The sequence below is a fragment of the Phyllostomus discolor genome, chromosome 7 (genome assembly GCF_004126475.2).
Source record: "Phyllostomus discolor isolate MPI-MPIP mPhyDis1 chromosome 7, mPhyDis1.pri.v3, whole genome shotgun sequence".
Taxonomy (NCBI): domain Eukaryota; kingdom Metazoa; phylum Chordata; class Mammalia; order Chiroptera; family Phyllostomidae; genus Phyllostomus; species Phyllostomus discolor.
Window position 1 is genome coordinate 125,529,649 of NC_040909.2, and position 18,642 is coordinate 125,548,290.

General features: G+C 42.7%; 1 protein-coding gene across 2 annotated transcripts in view; it reads left to right on the forward strand.

Annotated features, from left to right (window-relative positions):
* COLEC10 (collectin subfamily member 10) overlaps positions 1 to 18,642 on the forward strand; it is a 42,400-nt gene that overhangs the window by 12,135 nt on the left and 11,623 nt on the right. For both annotated transcript variants that reach the window (XM_036031375.1, XM_028534022.2), the window contains exons 2-3: positions 10,710 to 10,781; positions 12,095 to 12,166. In XM_036031375.1, the coding sequence (XP_035887268.1) occupies positions 10,710 to 10,781; positions 12,095 to 12,166 (144 nt within the window). The remainder of the gene's footprint in view (positions 1 to 10,709; positions 10,782 to 12,094; positions 12,167 to 18,642) is intronic.

An 18,642-nucleotide genomic window follows, 5' to 3' on the forward strand; every position in this document is an offset into this window, starting at 1 on the left:
ATGTCTTTTACACCATGTAACATGGAGCTCACTCTTCACCCAAAGCTTTTTTCCTCTGACTCACTCATTAACTGTGGTGCTGCCTAATATTCTCCCTTGTATTTTCATCAGCCCCATGATGACAGACTTTAAGGTTGTTTATGGTTTTTGTTTTTGCCACTACAAACAAATATTCTCATATATACACTTGCTCTTGCAATTATTCCCATAAAATAGGTTCCCTAAAGCAAAATAGTGTGTGGATTTTCACTTTAATCATTACTGACAGATTATTTTCCAGAAATATCGTGCCATTTACTTTGCTAAAAACAATTGTAATGGGGTGCTGAGCTAGAGATCCCCCCAAATCCCAAAGCCCCACAGCTATGGCTTGGCTTGGGAGAGGAGGGAGTGGAGCAGGGCCATTGAGAGCCATTTGCATATCTGAAGAACTTGGCCAGTGTTTTACTAATGTTAAAAGCTGTGCCTGCTGGGAGCCAGGGAGATGGGCATGATTCTAACCCATGACACGATGTAGCCAGAGGGGCTTCCTGCGCCTGCAAGAGCAGCTTGGAGGAGGCTTCCACAGCACCTGGATCCAGCTTGCCTGGACTAACAATAGCAGCCGAGAGAGGCAGAAGAAACCAGACTACTGGCAGGTGTAACCCCGTGTGGAGGGAGTCAGAAGTGGGGCTACAGAGGAAGATCCACGGGATTTAAACCCAGGTACAGCAGCCATGCTGGGGCTTAACCATGCAGTTTGGGGGTGGGGAGAATGTCTGTCTTGGCCACACAGCTTAGAAAGAAGCAGAAAAGCGGGATGCAGCAGCTGTGCGGGGTTCTTGACCTTGCGGCTGGGAAGGAGAAGCCTCTTGACCACGTACAGCTGTGCGGGGTCTGAGCTATGCGGTCTGAGAGAATGCAGAAGGATTCCCCCGCCCACCGTGAGGATGCGGTTTTGGATTAAGAACAGGAGCCTAGCCGAGCTACAGACTTCTATTTTCTTTTCCTGAGACATGGCACCCCGGACCAGCCTGGTTTGGCAAGGGGAGGCAGGACTCTGTGTGTGTGTGTGTGTGTGTGTGTGTGTGTGTGTGTGTGTTTAACAGTGACATTCCACCATTATTCTGAATCTGTATAACTTTTGAATAAATAGTTCCTTTCCTTCTCACCGAACTTGGGCATTGAGAGCCGCGGTTCTTACCGGTGGAAGGCAAAAAGAACAGTAGAGTAATAGGCCCACAGGGGGTTTCTGTCACCCAACGACCACGTGCTTTCTGTATATACGGCATATTTGGATACAATTAGTCTGTTAAAACCGTTACTAAATCTGAGGGTAAACTACGTCAGACATGGCACATGTACATACTTTTCTGGCTAGTAATGAGTCTGAGCATTTTCCATTTCTCATTGTTTATGTTTATATTGCATCTGTGTTTTCATTTATTGTCTTTCTGCAAAGTGACTTACAGAAACTCACATTAAGAATATGGATCATTTTTATGTCTTAGCGTTTGATTTTTTCTTTGCCGATCATATATTTGTTTATAAACTTTATACAGGGTGGCACAAAAGTGGGTTTACAGTTACTCTCATGGAAAAGAATATAAGAATTAATACATAAAAGTGTAAGAATAAACTCTGTGTTTCACGTACTCACAACTGTCAACCCACCTTTGCCTGTACGCTTATGTGGCATCTTTCATCATGTAAAAAACTTCAACTCTCTTGTGGTCATGTGTGTCTGTCTTTTCTTTTATGACTTCTGGGTTGTTTCCTCTGAGCAGATACATTTGTTTTTCAGTGGAGGCACAAATTGAAAGGCTTTTTAATGAACACTGAATAAACACATTGGATAAGAATAGAAGGTTATGCGGGTCGCTGTCAGAAAATAATGCCGGACAATCCCACGGAGGGTCTAAATGCTAAACTAATTAGTTTGGACTTGGCCTGTAGACACAGGGGAACTGCTGAAATGCTTTGAAAATGGGGAGTTTTATAATGAAAATGTGATTTTATAAAGCTTTGTTTGCAAGATGGTTTGGAGGAGGGAGCAAAATTCGGATCCAAGGAAGCCAATATTTCAGCAACTATTTGTTGAATGGACACTATTCCAGGCACTTGGAGTCCCCAGTGGATGAAACGCCACTGAGACCCTTTAGGGATCACCTGCACGAAACAGAGGTGCAGGTATGGAGACGGTAAAAGGTAAAATAAAGGCGGCAGGGACAGGAGGAAAAAGGAAAGGTGGACAGGAGGAACCAAGGAGAATCCGGAGGGGAGCGAGGAAGGAGGAAGAGTCACAGGCGATTTGGGAACCGAACCGGAGAGAGGGGTGAGCACGGCCGTTCTTTCGGCAGACGGGAGCGGGTTAGCAGAGGAAGCAAAACGTCCGGGGTGGAGGGAGGCGCGGAGAGAGGCTCGTGTGTTTGCCTGGGCTGTCCTACTGGATTCTGCGCCATCAGCACAGACACCCTGGCAGACTCAAGTCAATTCACTAATCGGCCGTTATTGAGAATGACATTTCAATCAACTGCTAATTTATGTGACTGTGGTCATTAAGCTCCCATTCTCCACCTTGCCTTTGAGGACGTTCGTTATTCCTTTTACTTGGAAACCCTCTACTGAGAAAGCCCCTACTGCGTCTCAGAGCCCACGCCGAGCGCTGGGCACACAGAAAAGACCATGTGTCACCCCCGATCTGGTCCCATCATCCATGGCACCACGTGGCGGACGCTGTGAAGTGTCAGGGGAGTTCCCTTCGGAGGACAAGATTAGTCCAGACTCTTGAAGAGCGAGATGGGGGCGGGAATGTCGGTGCGGAGAAGATTCTTGGGGGGAGGAGCGACCCAGGGGTTGAACCGAGAGGGGGCATGGAAGTTAATAGATGAAAAAGCCACGGGGACTTTTATTGATGAGGGTGTTTCAGTACCAGCCTGCCCAGATAGAATGACAAATTGGTATTTGAGCTTATTTTCTTCTTCACTTACTTTAAGATACAAGTTTATTCTCATAGAGCTCAGTGCCAGAGACACCATTTCTTTCCTCCTGAGAAAGCACTGGGAAGAGTTTTGGGTGTGGGCGGGTAGAATGAAGTGTTTCCTTCTTTATGCTCCCGTAATAATGTCACTTCCAGCATTTGCCACGATAATCATGGGCTCACATGCATATCCTCTCATGAGATGTTCTTCTCCTTGTAGCAAGGCCCTTATACTCCTGCCCAGTGTCTAGTAGTGAGTTATATTAGTAAGGAAACTTGTATTTGCAAGTGAAAGAAAGAAAACACTACCCAAACCTACACTGGTTATCAAACAAACAAACCAAGGAGAGGAGGGGAATAATAGACTCACGGAATAGGGAGGGATTCGAGCTGAGCTCTGTGGAGGTTCCAGTGATGCGCTGAGGACGCGGTCTTCACGCTTTGGTTCTGCTTTTCCCCATAAAGTCTTCACGTTAACAAAGGTTCACCCTTCGTCGTGATTCTGATATTTCATTAACAGTCCGTCCTTTCTGCCACCCATGCAGAGAGCACGTCTCCATTTTTACAAGTTATGACTGCTTGAGTTACTGAGGAGGCTTACCTACAAATTGAGACTCATTGGCTCTTATTGACTCTTATTGACCTGATTACTGCGGCTGAGGTTCAAACTACATGGATTGAGAATAAGCGAGTATGGTTTCCTGTGGAAAATTGTGGTGCTGGTACCAGAAGCACAGGTAGAGCATACCAGATAGGCACAAGCAGTAGGTGCCCACTGTACACTCAGAATTTGGTGGATCGGTGAGGGAATACTCCCCTATGAACTTCACCATCCCTATCGCTTCATCGCCAGGTAACTCCATGAGAAAAGTGTAACTATCTCAGTTTCCCAGGATAAGAAACAGAAGCACAAAGGGAAGTTATTTAGTATACAATAAAAGAGTTGGAACTATAAATTAGTCTGCTAGGACTGTCACAACAAAGTACTACAAACTGGGTGGCTGAAACAACAAAGATGTTTTGTCTGACAGTTCTGGAGTCTGGAAGTCCAAGGTCAAGGAGTTGGCAGATTTGGTCTCTCTTAGCTAAGACCTCCCTCTCGGCTTGCAGATACTTGCCTTCACACTGTGTCCCCACGTGGCCTTATCAGGGGTGTGGCACACGTCTCTTGTGTGTCTTTGTGCACCCACGTTTGCTCTTCTCATAGGGACACCAGTCAGATTGCATTAGGACAGCCCCAACAGCCATAGTTTAACCCGGTCATTCTGAAGTTCTGGGGGTTAGGGCTTCGATGTATGGATCTGGGAGAGAGGACAACTCAGTCCATAACAGACTACACAACTGTTGTGTCCATTGCACCAAGCTTCTGGAGGGAGTGTGAATGAGTGTCCTGTCACTCAAGCTGAGTAGGCCTGGGGTTCTGAAGGCTGAGACCCTTGGCAAACCGTACCCTGATTAAGAGCAGCTATCTTCTGCGTAAGCTTACTCCTGAGACAGCCTTTCTCCCTAGAGGCATGCGGTGCCCTGTGGACTAAGATGAACTTGTGTGTGTTTGTAACCATATCCCTACTGCAGGAACGGAGTAAACAACATTCAGAATAAATAATACTTTGTGAATGTGTAAATACTTTTCCTGTTCATGAGAAGCATTTTGTTTATTGTCCTTAAACTAGTTTGGCCAAGGCCTCGATCCCCCTTGTCCACAGAGAAGCTGCCTCAGCACCGTGAAGAAGGCACACGAAATCTTTCTCCATTTAGAGCTACGCTTGCTTGCTCTTCATTCTATCACTGAAAGAACTATGAAGAAAACTGTCCACCCCCCTCAGTTCTTAAATGAGGAAGGAGGGCCATGATGAGGTGTCCCCATGGGTGTGTAATCTATCTACAGTGTACACCCACCGCTACCTCTGGTGGCCAGCGACCCACGCTCACAGAGGCCTGGTTCTACATGGCAGACCGCCTTCTCCTGTCGGCTGCCATTGACCAAGTGGCCAGTGCCTGTTCTCAGTCTAGGACCCTTTAGATAGCGAAGAACCCCACCTTCAGGCAGTGGGCGGGAGCAGTGAGGTAGCACTCACCTTTACTTGGCAATGTGCTTAACAGTAAATAAAGGAAATGAGAGGCCTCTGTATTGATGTCTTGTACTACCTGCAATTGTCATCACAAAACTATTAAAATAAAGTCAAAGTGTCATGGGCCTTAGCATAAGGAAACAACTCTCAGTTTGGGGGATTTCAGAATAGGTGAATAGTCTGCTTATTCCTAGTTACAGATAAAACAGAGACTTAAGAGGTTAAATGTCACACCTAAGTTAGAAAGCAATATAATTAGGACTTGAGTTCAGGCTATTAAGAGTGGAGTCCAAGATCTTCATCAATATATCATCCCAGATTACCAGCAGCTACTCTCTCCTGTGAGTGACCAATGGAGATTTGTCTTCTTCCAACAACTCTGGTCTTGGCAGATTCTTGATGCATTCATAATCCTTCAGAAGAGAAAATGGGATTGTTTGTCATTGTTTGTTTTCAGAGAGCCTTGGTTTACTCCTCTGAATGTCTGCTTCCCTTTCTCAGCACTCAGCTCTTTTTATTAGATACATGGCACAGCAGTAGGGACCCAAGATAAAACTGATAACAGAACTCCATGAAGGTGCCTGCGGCAAACCCTGTAATCCATTAAAAAGTAAGATTGATAAAACGATCTCATGTTTACATTGGAGAATGTTCCTACCCTTTGGAAACTGAAATATTTAAGGAAGGTTTGTTATGGTGTCTGTAATCTACTGTTTCAAAAAATCAGTAAAAATAAATCTATGAAGCAAGAACAATGGGTTAATTGTTAAACCTTAGTGATGTATGTATATTTATCTCTACGTATTGTTAATTATGTAAAAGGTTTGCAGTATTATAGTAAATATTAAAAACTCAAAGTCAAGTAAAAAAAGGTAAGCAATGAATATAGGATAAAGAATGAGGTGCTGAATACAAGAGAAGTTTAAAAAAAGATGTCATTTCTGGTGATATGATGGTGATCCTATTAAAACAAGAACAGACGAGATTACCCAGTGCCAGGCACTGTGCTGAACACTTGTCGTCTCTTTAGTCCGTGCCAACCCTGTGAAGTAGAATGGTTGTCTGCATTTCGTGAGTAAACGGAGACTCAGAGAAATGAAATCACTTGCTCCAGAGCTGTCTTCACCGATTCCGCTTCTTCTGCCATAGGGAGGGCTGTGAGGCAGTGACCAAACTGAAAGACTCCAGGATGGATGGGGAGGCAAGGGAGGGCACAGAGGGACGGATAAACTTGATGAATGGAGAGAAGGCAACAATAGCAGGTTCCAGGGAGGCCCGGATATTCCAGGGAAATGAGGAGGTTGTGACTGGGGCAGGGAAAGGACTGGGAGGTGGCCCGCTTTAAGACCGTACTAGTGTGTCTGGTGTACGTGCGAGGTGAGGGGAGTCACTGATGACGATTGAAATTTCCAACAATGAGGATACAATTGGTGTGTATGGATAAGGTTGTAGGCAGGGATGGGGAAGGTATATTTTAAGCAGGAGTCTGGCCTCATTAACAGAGGACACCATACTACATAACTCACTCAGTTCTAAGGCTGATTAGAAGAATGATCACTAACAACTTCCTTCAGTCCATAAGATTATTCTGACAGTGGGCACAGAACAGCTTCCGGTGCATTTCCTTTGGCATTTCCAAAACCAATCCACTAATTTTTAATAATTACTGTCTCTGAGCAAGGGTACTGACCTCGGTTCGCCCATTAGAGTTCAAACTAGAATTTAGTGTTAGGACTTTGTGCATGTTGAAGGGAAAAAATATTCCGACCTAGAAAAATCGGTCCACTGGGCTCTCTGCTGGAATTCTGCTGGAGAGATTATCACAGCAGGCTGGTGGCCCGAAGGGGCTGGAATCAACCATTGCCGGACAGTTGAAATTAGTTCATTTTAGCTGATCGATTTTTATTTGATTTTCAAATGTAAGTAGCTATTTTTAAAAGAAGAAAAGGAAGTTGAAATTGCTCTACTAATCCAATGAAATATTGCCAAGAGGATAAAAGCGGAGAACTATGAACCATGTGAGGGATCTTTTCCAAAGCCTGCTTTTATACCTCTCTTCTGTTCTCATTAAAGCAAGTCCCAAAGATCAAATGAACCGGGGACCCAAGCGGAAGGCAAGGGCACACGTTGTTTGCTTCATCTCTGCCAGCAATCCGCTCACCACCAGGCTGGGATGCAGGCACACAGGTCAGAAGAATGATAATCCTATTTTCACCTCCCAGGTCTCCATCGGGAGCCACCAGGGAGCAGCAGATGTCCAGGTCACTCCTCTGATGGCCTCCAGTTACAGATGTGCTTGGAAATGAAAGGGAAGGCTCATAGGAAGGGGGAGAAGGATCGGACATAATGATGGCACCTATAATTCACATCCGTGTGGCTTTCGGATTCACAGAGTGCTTCACATACATGCCCGCCTTTGATCTTGCCTTTTGCTGAGCAGCTTTGGTCCCATTGTACAGAACAGCAATCCCAAAGCCAGCAATATTTAGACAGGAATTTATTCCCAATCACAGAGCGTGTTCAGAACATGAGCTTTGATAACAGATGCCCCAGTATGAATCCTGGCCTTGTTACTTACGAGCTATGCGCCCCTGGGAAATGCTTCGCAACCTCTCTCTGGCCCCATTTTCTTATCTGTAAAATGGAGCTAAGAATAGCATCCATTGCAGAGGTTGTTGTTAGGATGCGTGTCAATGACCGAGAACCCTCCGGCATACAGTATACAATAAATGCCATCATGATATTTAGAAAGCACTTTATGGCTCACAAAACACATTCAGTTCAACCGTACTTATTTGGCACCAGAGCCAAACACTGTGCTCCATTCTGGGGATGACAGGGTAAATCACTCACGACCCCAGCCATCACGCAGGGCACAGGGGTAGCACAGGTACATGGACACCCTCAGCATACAGTCCATGTCCATGGGTCATCTTGTTTCTTTTTTTTTAAGAGAGAGAGAGAGAGAGAAACATCAATGTGTGGTTGCTGGGGGCCGTGGCCTGCAACCCAGGCATGTGCCCTGACTGGGAATCGAATCTGCGACGCTTTGGTTCACAGCCCACGCTCAATCCACTGAGCTACACCAGCCAGGGCTCTATGCTTGTTTCTTAACTAGACCCTTCCCCTTCTTTCCTCCCTTATCGCCCTTCCCTCTCCCCTCTGGTCCCCATCAGTCTGTTCTCTGTTTCCATGCCTCCGGTTCTAGGAAGGAAGGAAAAGACAGGGAGACTTTAGCCTGGTCTGTAAGTGTTGGAAGAGGCTTCCAAAGGACCATACTATTCTGACTTTACTTTTACTAAAACTCTCTGGGGGAAAAGGTATTATTTTTGTCCAGTCTCCAAGTGAGTGAAACAAGCCTCAAAGAAGGTCAAGGATTTCCCAAGTTCCTTCGGCGGCTAAGTGGTAAAGCCAGGTCTGAATTATACTGAACTACCTCAAGGGTATATTCTCTGTGAATTAAGTCATTGAAATAATAGCTGTTGTTTTCCGCCCCCACTATCTCTCTTATTTAAAAGGAAACTGTCATTCTTTCCACACCTCCCCTTTTCTCTCTGAACAATTTTACACAGTGCGGAATTCTCTAAAATCCATAATCTAAGAGTCGCAGAAGCTTAGACTTATGGGGGAGGGGGAGGGGGTGGCAATCACTTACTTGGAGGGATCTGGAGGGGCAGAGACATACATGTGGTTGAATCTTAGTTCTACCACTCAAGTTCTGTGCCAGTAGGCAAGTGACTTAACCTCATTCTCCATTTTTCCATTCATAAAATGGAGCAATAATGATTTTCACCTCCTCAAATTGCCATGATGTTTACATTAACACAGTGCATGGCACACATAATACTCGCTCAATAAACTTGTACTATGAGCTTTGGAGAAATGCCACTTGGTGCACCCACTTCACCCCTCTGTTCTGATCACATGAGTCACCTGTGCATTGTGTTCTGAAAGCCTGCCCTGTATTTTGAAAGCCTATCCCAGTGGATTCTAGAGCTTCCTGTGAGAAATGTTCCAATGTCTGACCAATCTCACTATCTGGAAATCCCACTTTCCCATACTTTGCTTATGCTTTCATTTATATTATTAACATTCTGTTCTCAGGAAGAAAAAAACAGGAAGGTTTGGTCATACTTATTCTGCATAAATAAATGGACATCTCAACTTTCTCTCAAAGTGTCTAATCCCTGAATTCAATTTTTGTCTTTAGAAATCCTCCATTTACTCCCTCCCATGGGGGATGGACAGGACTGACCCCTCGTGTCCTGAGATTGGTGTGGTGCTAATGCAGGCAGCTGCTCCTGATGCGGTGTGCGCTGTGCTCATTATTTTCAAAGCACATTCACGTGCTTCCCTTGTTGATCCTAAAACAACTGAGCGAGGGTAAGGATGAGGAAACTGAAGTAAAAAGGAGGGAATAAAAGTAGTCACCATGGCTAAGCACCGAGCAGGTCCTGGGTCTTTTGTGTGTATTATTTTACTTAAACCTTTTGGGAGCCCTTTCTAATAGGTGTTGGCAGTTCATGAAACCCAGAAAGGGAAGGCAGGTAGTCAGCTTTCTCCAAACAGGAAACGGTAATGCAGAGTCTCAGGTCCAGATCTGTGTTATCGCCAAAGCTAGTAAGTTCAATCACGAACTTGTAAAGGTTTGCTCCACCTATCGGTGACCACCATGGCATTACAATCCAGGACTCCTGACTCGCTGTCCAGGGCGCTTTCAGTGAACCACTCAATCAGTCGTTCCCGACTGGGTGAGATGCAGGAGCCGCACCCACCGGTGTGTGACTCGCGCCACCGCTGCTCACGCAGACCCCGTGCGCCCGCCCTCTTCCCAGCCGGCCTTCGGTTCGCGGCTTCCCAGCGTGTGCCCATAACTTTGGGGTTTCCAGGCATTCCGTCAGAGAGTAATAAATGTACCTGCCCATGTGTCTATAATTTAAGATAACATCATTTATATTATTTCATTATTTTATAAAATAATATACTAAGATATTATATAATGTTTTATTATATATTAATAAACAATAATTATAGTTATGTTGTAATATTGTATTATAGATTATTTTATATTTCTTATTTCAATATATTTATATTAAAATAATATATTGTGTATAATATTATATCATATTTATATAATTTATATATTAATATATTTATATTGTATATTACATGTGTTATATAGGACAAAACATACATGATATATAAATACATGTATAACATATAAACACATGCCTTTATATGTAAGGCATACCTCTATATACTACATGTATTTAACATTTAAACATGTAAATGCTTCCAGCATTTGCCAGATTCTTCAGCAAGAACCGAGGTTCGTCAGTTCAAACCAACTCATCCGAGGTTTACCAGCAGTAGATTTCTTTACAGGTAGAGCTGGACGTGGAGAAAAGTGAAAAGGAAAAGGCACTGGGAGTGTCTTCTCTCCCCCTGGGTGTCCAGTCCAGGTGGAGATATATACGTTATATACACTACACATTATACATATGAGATATATATATATATATATATATATATATATATATATATATACGACTCACATGGAGGCGGTAGGCAAGCCCTCAGCTGCGAGGTGGATTCCAACCACGCTCCCCCTATCGTGGGGAGTGTGTGCTTCTGTTACTACTTGAGGGGCTTCACTCATTCCTTTTCCATTTCACCAGGAGATGACGGCGAAAAAGGAGATCCGGGAGAGGAGGGAAAGCTTGGAAAAGTGGGACGCATGGGGCCAAAAGGTAAGTAACACAGTGTGAACTTGACACTGGGATGTTACAGTCGCTCTTCTCTCTCTCCTGGACTTGTCCTAGGAATAACTACCTCTGCTCCAAAGATGCACAACGTGCATCGCAGATACCAATTCTCTCGCCACCAGAGAGTTCTTATGAGCCCGCCTGTCAACAAGACGCAGGCACATTCTCAAATGTCACCCTTAAAATTGCCTGGACTGGGGCACTCTGGGAGCTCCAGGGAGTAGAAGTCTCTGAGAATATCTAAGAAACTACGGATTTTGTGAACACAGCTGTATTCGTAGCTGTGTCTTCGCTTGGAAGCCACTGCTCAGCGACTCTTTTTGGCTGGCTTAGGGCTTCAGGGGGAAAATTGGAAGGAGCAGAAAGTTATTTGGCCCTTCCATTTGCTGACCTTTCTCCAGCATCTGGCAGGGTGCGGAAGGAGTAGGAGCAAAGAAGAGAAAATAACAGCACAAAGGTCGTTAGAGAATGTTTTTACTCATAAGACCAAAAGCTTCTGGATTGAGACGTGCAAGCATGTGTCTTCTGAGCACGAGGGGGATTCCCCACCAGCTGCTGCAAAGTGCTGGCTCTAGACCACTGACTGTAAAATCTTTATCATTTAAAGAAAGGAAAACACAGGCCTCTGAGACCTCATTTTGAGAAATTCTAATTTAAAATCTGTTTTATGCTATGAATAGGTATCCTAGTCTGTAAATCTGAAACTCAATTGCAAAGTTTTTTATCACAAAAATATAGCTTTATAATTGGCAAATGTCGTTTAGACTATCATAGAAAAAATACTAACAATTCTGGAAGAACTTAGTGATCCCTGTCTTCTTTTTTCCAACAAAAACTCAGTGGGACAATCTTCGATGTTCCTTTGGTGACTAGGTTTTGGGATTGTACATTCCCTCCCCCTTTTCACAGCAGCTGAGAGAGTCAAATCTGGTTGTAAAACACAGGAGAAATAGTGAAGCCGAAATGGATCTAGCAAGGCACAGAATGAGATTCAAATGCAAGAATACTTTCACTCAGCCCCTTATCTGACCTTTAGATTAAACCTCCCCTGCTGTGGTCCTTTTAGAAATATCACATTGATAAGCATTTTAATATCGCCAGGTTCGGATTGCCCTAACTATCCACAGTTAATTTTAATACATACATTCTGACACTATTAAAATAGATAATATGGCACAGGGTATATATAAATATGCCAGATAGAGAATATACGTCTTTGCTCTTTCCTTCAAGTGGGCCACATCTTCGCAGGGAAGATAAGACGTGAGGATGTAAAGACAACATGCTTTCCTTTCCAGGGACGAAGGGAGACCTGGGGGATGTGGGAGACCAGGGCAACATTGGCAAGACCGGGCCCATCGGCAAGAAGGGTAAGCTGCATTTTCCTCTTCTCCAACGGCGATTTCAAGCAGATTGAGCCTACCTTTGATATACTTAAAAGGTTCTGTGGCATAAAAATGATCTCTTTCTTTTCTTTTAAAATATGAGTGTTTTTTTTCTTTGCATCTTGACTGTTCAGTAGTAGAAAACAATTATTCATAAAACTCAAGGTAGCAAGGGACAGTATAATTTTATTCCTTAATTTGAGTGGAATAATTGTAATTCCACGTAGAGATCTATTATCAGGATAAGGACATCATTTTGTTTTCCGTCCTGTCCTGGCCCTGTGCATAATTACTGCTTCAATGTGGCAAATACCTCTGTTACAAAAATAGAGGTAACGGCCTTCTTTTTCTTCCCTAAGTACTCTTTTCGAATCTTCTCACAAAGCCCACAATGGCAGAAGGTTCTAATTGCTTCTGCTATCCAGTAAGTCATTCAGGCAAGCATTGTTCCACTTTCTTTGAAGATACAAAGCTGACTGATTTAAAATTTCCTTGCAAGAAACTCACAGACCATCTAGAAATGTAGGACTTTCTTTCAGAAGGAATTAAAACACAGAATAACTTTGTGACTGCTTGGGGAACCACCTGGGAGAGTAGACAAGATTGACATGAAGAATTGACCCAGGTCTTAAAGAACAGTAAGATGTTTATGGAAACGAGGAATGGCATTTGGGGACAATACAGGAGACAGCTGTGCAAAGGTAGAGGTCAGGGGAGGTTTGGTGCCGCGGGCGATAGAATTCTGCAGCCTGGCCATACCCTCCAGGCTTCCACAGGTGCTTGGGCAGCTGTGAAAGTAAACACCTGCCTCACAGTGGCCATGGTGTGTGCCTCTGAGCGGGCTGATAGATGGGGTCTGGGTTGAGGGCGTGCCCCCTCTTCTGGCTCCTTGTGGTCCAGTACTTCTCTCCTTACTCTCTTTCAACTCAAGTCTTCAAGAACTTTCCTTGGATCTGCATTGGAGGGCAGGGATGGAGGTCAGAGCACTGACAAGAAGAGTTCGTGACTCCTGCTGCAGGACATGTTGGCAGTGGTGTTACCATGACACTAAGGAAGCTTTGGCCTCAGAGCCCCACATTTGCTTGTGTCTTTCCCAAGATCCAAGAGGATCCTTAGCAATAGGTGCATATGTCTTGATAAAGTGGAAAAGCAAGGCATTTCAATGTCAACTGGTTAAAATACTGCCTCTCAACATTTTTGAAAACTAGTGCTCCCCAACAAAAGTTTTTAGACACATGGCCCCCTGACAAGATTTTCAGACCTATTTTTCCTAATTCCCCCCACCCATGGAATTTTACTATCACCCATGAGCAATATATTTGTTATGGACTGTGGTTAGAGTAAGGGTTGATTTCCCCTTAAAAACTGACGGCTGCACGCTTGAGGTGACATCGCATAGGTTAACATTACTGTCTCCTGCTGCTTCCGTGTCTCTCCATCCTACTTCTCCTGGGAGTAGCTGGGCTTTGGAGTGGATGTCCAGTATTTGGGGAACTAGCTAAGGAGAACTTGAGTGAGAGAAATATTTGGTTTGAACTTATCTATGTAGTTTGCAGTTGCTTTCATGTACAGATACCAATTCCAGTGAAGGAGTAGCTCCCAAGACTATGCCTACCATTTAGTGAGCAGCTCTACCCAAAGTCATGATGAAGAAGTTGTGGGCGGTGGGGTGGGGGCAAAGATCAGATCATCCTATGCACATGTCCTGAGCCATCCGGCACAAGAAGTGGACAGATTGTGGAAAAGAAACCAGTGGTGAAATGTATAGGGTGAGAGCCGGTCTGTAGCAAATTGTCCAAACCCAACAGCTTATAAATGAAAAAAGACCTTACAGAAGTATTCTTATATTGAAAATATTCTTAGTTTACCTACATTACCAATAACAAGTTGCAAAGATAAAAGAAACTTCTTACACTATTAATGATAGAAACAAAATTCAGTTTTATACTGCAGGCCTTGAGAAAATTGTCTGCATTAATCTTTCTGTGAAGAATGACTAGCTCTGTCAAAAAAAAAAAACAAACCCAAACGTATTTAAAGGCATGAGTAGGCTGCTAAACTGAATAGGACTGTAGGGTCCATCATCCGGAGGAGAAGGGAGCCACCCGGAGGTAAGCTGTGCGTTCCGTGCCTACCGCTTCTCTTCTCGCGTTGCTCCCCGGTGCGTCAGTGAGGAGGCGGCAGGAGCCTGAGAGCCTGGAGCCGAGCATCGCCCAGGGCGCATTCCGGGCAGCCAGAGAAGACTGGCCTTGGGATATGCTGCTCCTTTCCATTGCAAAAATGGAAATTTCCGGTTAGAACTCCAGAACATTCTGAAAAACATTTCATTAAGCATAGACTCATTCATGTTTCAAAAACCTCAGGAAGCAAGGAATAGAGGGACACAGATTTAATATTTAAAGGAATACCAACATCAACAGCAAGAGACTGTTTTAAAATCATACTTAACGGTAAAATATTGAACACTTCTCTCCTGACACTGGGGATGGTGAGCACAGCCCTCATCACTAATTCCAATAAACATCAAAGAACAAATTCTAGCCATACCAAACGCGCAAGAACAAGCAATGAAAATCATAATAATTGGAAATTAAGGAGTAAAAGGGTCATTATTTTCAGATGACATGATTGCATGCCCAGAAAATACAGTCTAGAGATTAGTCTATTTGTATTGTTAAGTTTCTTAGATAGCTTAATATACAAAAATAGATTTTGTTCCTACATGCTAGAAACAATTTTTAAATGAAATTAAAAAGATGCCATTTATTATAGCAGCAAAATTATCAAATATCTAGGAATAAATTTGAAAAGCAGTGTAAGCCCTGTACAACAAATGCTACATAATGACAGTGAGAGAAATTAAAGAATATGTAAGGAAATGGAGGTGAAACTACATGCACAGATGAGAGACTCAGTATCATTAAGATGTTGGTTCTCCCTAAATGGATCTCTGGATTCTGTGCTATCTCAATCAATGCCCCAGAAGTAGTGCTTTTGAAATTTAATACGCCAAAGCAAAATTGGTGTGGAAATGAAAAGGATCAAGAATGCCCATAGAAACTCTTGAAGAAGAAAGACAAAGTTGGATGACTTAAATCACTGAGTTTAAACATTTATCATAAAGCTACCCCTAGGAAGATAGTATTGATTTAGTACAGGGACAAATAGATCAATGGGAAGGAGTAGAGCATGCAGAAACAGACCCCCAAACTTGATTTATGCAAAGTTGACATTGCTTCGTGATGGAAAATGATGAGCCTCTCAATCAATAGTGTTAGGTCAATTGGATATTCATGAATGCAGCCAAATAGATGCAGCCCATGATGTATGAAATAAAAAAGAGTTATAGCGGCATGAAATTCATTTATTAGTTAAAACGTTATGATTTTTAGTGTACTTTGTAATGGGTTGTCTGTTTTTAAAATTTAGCGATTTGTTTTTATTTCATTTAATGTACATATACATTTGTATAACCACTTTTCCCATTGTAATTTGGTACTATTTCTCCTAATGAGGGCTCCTCAAAGCTTTAGATAAAGTTCATCGTGGGTATGTTCCTGACTGTATCAGCTTCATTGAACAACTGGTGAAAGGGGTGGAAAGATATCACCAAATAGTGGAATGTTGGACTTCAAGATTTCTGAGATGCATCCATGTTAGATGGTGTTAAGATCCCAGGTGCTGTCCTGGAATCAGCAGAAATGGAAGAGGAGAGTATTCACTGCTGTGAATACACCAGAACGCAAGAACTTCCATTTTCAATGAGTTAGTCGAGATGTTGCATGATCCTAGATTTAAATGTGTCAAATCTAGATAAGACTCCAACAAAGAGAGACGGAGTTAACAATCTTGAGCCAAGTCATCATCCTTTCATAGGTTAAGACTAGGTAACCTGGGAGGGTAGTGGATGACAGAGACAAGGAAGGGTCAAAAGTTTTAGAACAAAATTTTCTGGGTATCAAAGTGGATGAACTTCCACAAATGTTGGAAAAGTAAGTCTGGAAATGATAAGCTAACCTTATCTTCTTCAGGACAATTTTTCATTCACACTCAGGTGCATAAACTCCCAGTGCATTCCTCTATCACTTTTCTCATTGCCATGCCTTATTAGCTTGTCCGTTTAGCCCTGCATACTGTGAACTTCTAGATGGAACAAATGAATGAAAGATTTAGTGGGTCTATTTGCTTACATAAAAATAAGCTGTATGTGGGTACCCTACTTTTTAATCATTTTATCCTAATGCTTATTATATGGTAGAAACTTTTTAAATATTAGTTTCATTAAGAATGAAAAAATGAATGATAAATATATTATTTCTTATAATATAGCTTTCTTTTCTACGCTTTATTTCTTTAAGTACCACTTCCCCTTAACATCAATTTCTACCATAGACTAAGATTTCTTTCTTCTCTAGAGATATGCCATCAAAATTTATGAGCATGTCCTGAAATTTCAAAAAAAAATGGAGGTTCAGTGTTCTGGCTCACCGGGATTAATTTCATTTTTAATCTGTACTTTGAAATTTATGGCCCTCATTTTGTCAATGCCCCTTCTAAATTTTTCACTGACTCAGATTAATCTCCACTTTCTGGACTGACCTTAATGTCACTTGCACGGACAGGTAGATTTCCAGATGTCAATATTTCATTTCACGAATGAGAAGGAATAATTTATTATAGGTAAATTAAATCTCATAGCAAAATAAATGTTTTTACTTAAGGTCAATAATCTTTTTACAGTGAAAGCATTCTGATCTCTTATTTGTTTAAATGCAACCTCTAATTCTTCAGTTGTAAGACAGTTATTACAAACATGTTTCCACTCACAGACCAAAATAATAAGGCTTTGTGTATGGCTTTATACCAGAGTTTGCTTGGGAGCAATAGGCATTAAAAGTTCTCATCCTCCAGCAGGTGGCCAAGTACTTGCTATACTTACCTTCACCATAACTCTGATTTAGGAGGCAGAAACTGGCATTGCTTGAGCGTCTTCTGTGAGTCCAGCACAGAGATAATCCCGTGATAAAATAACAGTATATAATCTGTCCTCTTTCATGATCTTAAGTTATTTCCTACCTTTTAAAATAAAGACTTCCACTTTAAAAATAAGAAATAGAAGCTGAAAGAAATTAAGTAACCTGTCCCCATTTAGCTAGTAAATGAGAGAGCCGAGGTTCAAGGCCTCGTTGTGGTCTTTGTCGTCTTTCACCCCACCACACCGCTTTGCCTTTTCCATGGGTGAAAAGGGAAAGGAATCCATGTAAAGGTACTGAAAAGTCATCACAGTGCTCACATCTTCTCAGAAAGAAAAAGCAAATGACCAATCCAGGAACTGTTTCCCACACTAGTAAGATTTAGCTGAAAGCTATTGCTTCAGCGAAGCCTTCTCTACTCTGATCCACAGCCGTCTTTGCCTTCTGCAAACGCTGACCAGGCATTTTCTTCATCTCACTCTGTTAGCGTGTGACAGTGATCACGTGCCGTCCCTGATGGGTGCTTTGTTTTCCTCTAAAAACCATCATTTTTCCAAAGCACATATTGTGTTTATGCTTCTTTAATGCCCCATCATTGGGTTTAGCCCAGAAATAGGATCGATTTTCAGCCTGTTAAATTGGAAAGGATTTACATATGAAGAAAATGCACCATTTAAAAATAATTAAAATATGAAACCATATTCATATGATCTTGGAAGCCTATATTGTTTTCGGTGGTGCTAAAGAGTGGTATTCCTTTCAGTTTCTGATAACATTTCTCGAATACTTCAATTTCTTCATGAAAACAGTGTTTGACTCATTGAGAAGCGCTATGAACTGGGGAGTCAAAAGTGACTGGGCTGCAACACCAGAAGTGTCACTGAATTGCTGGATGTCCTTGAGCAACTTAGTTTGCCTCTTGGATCCTCAATTTCGCAATGGTAAAAGAGAGATAATGATATATAGGACCTGGCTCATTGAATTTGGTATGATTACATCTACGAAGTATCCAGAACAGTACTTGACAAATGACTGGCCTTTAGCCAATCTATCTTTCCTTTCTTGCATGAATCTCTTCTCAAAATCTGTTTTTCTCTTTTCCAAGTTATGCGTAAAAAATGCAGAACTTGCAGGACACAGCTTGGAAGGGAGTAGGTGAATCTTCCTCATCAGGGTGCTGGCCCACTTCCATACCCTTTTCCCCGCCCGTGCCTCTGCCGGACGTTACCATCTCTCTTGCTCCCACATTCACCTGCTGAAGCTGCATAGCTAGGCTCCAGTGCCATCTGGTCGGGAGGGCCTTCCTTCATCCTTCCAGCCAGAGCAGTGTCTCGTCTAGCTCTCTCCCGGAGCCTGATCTCTGTGCGAGGCCTTTCTTACAATATTAACAGCGTTCTTTTGTCATACATGTCACCGTCTCTCATCTTTTCCAAGTGCAAGCTCTGAGGTGTCCTCCACACACTCACACTGCATTCTGGGTTTCAAAGA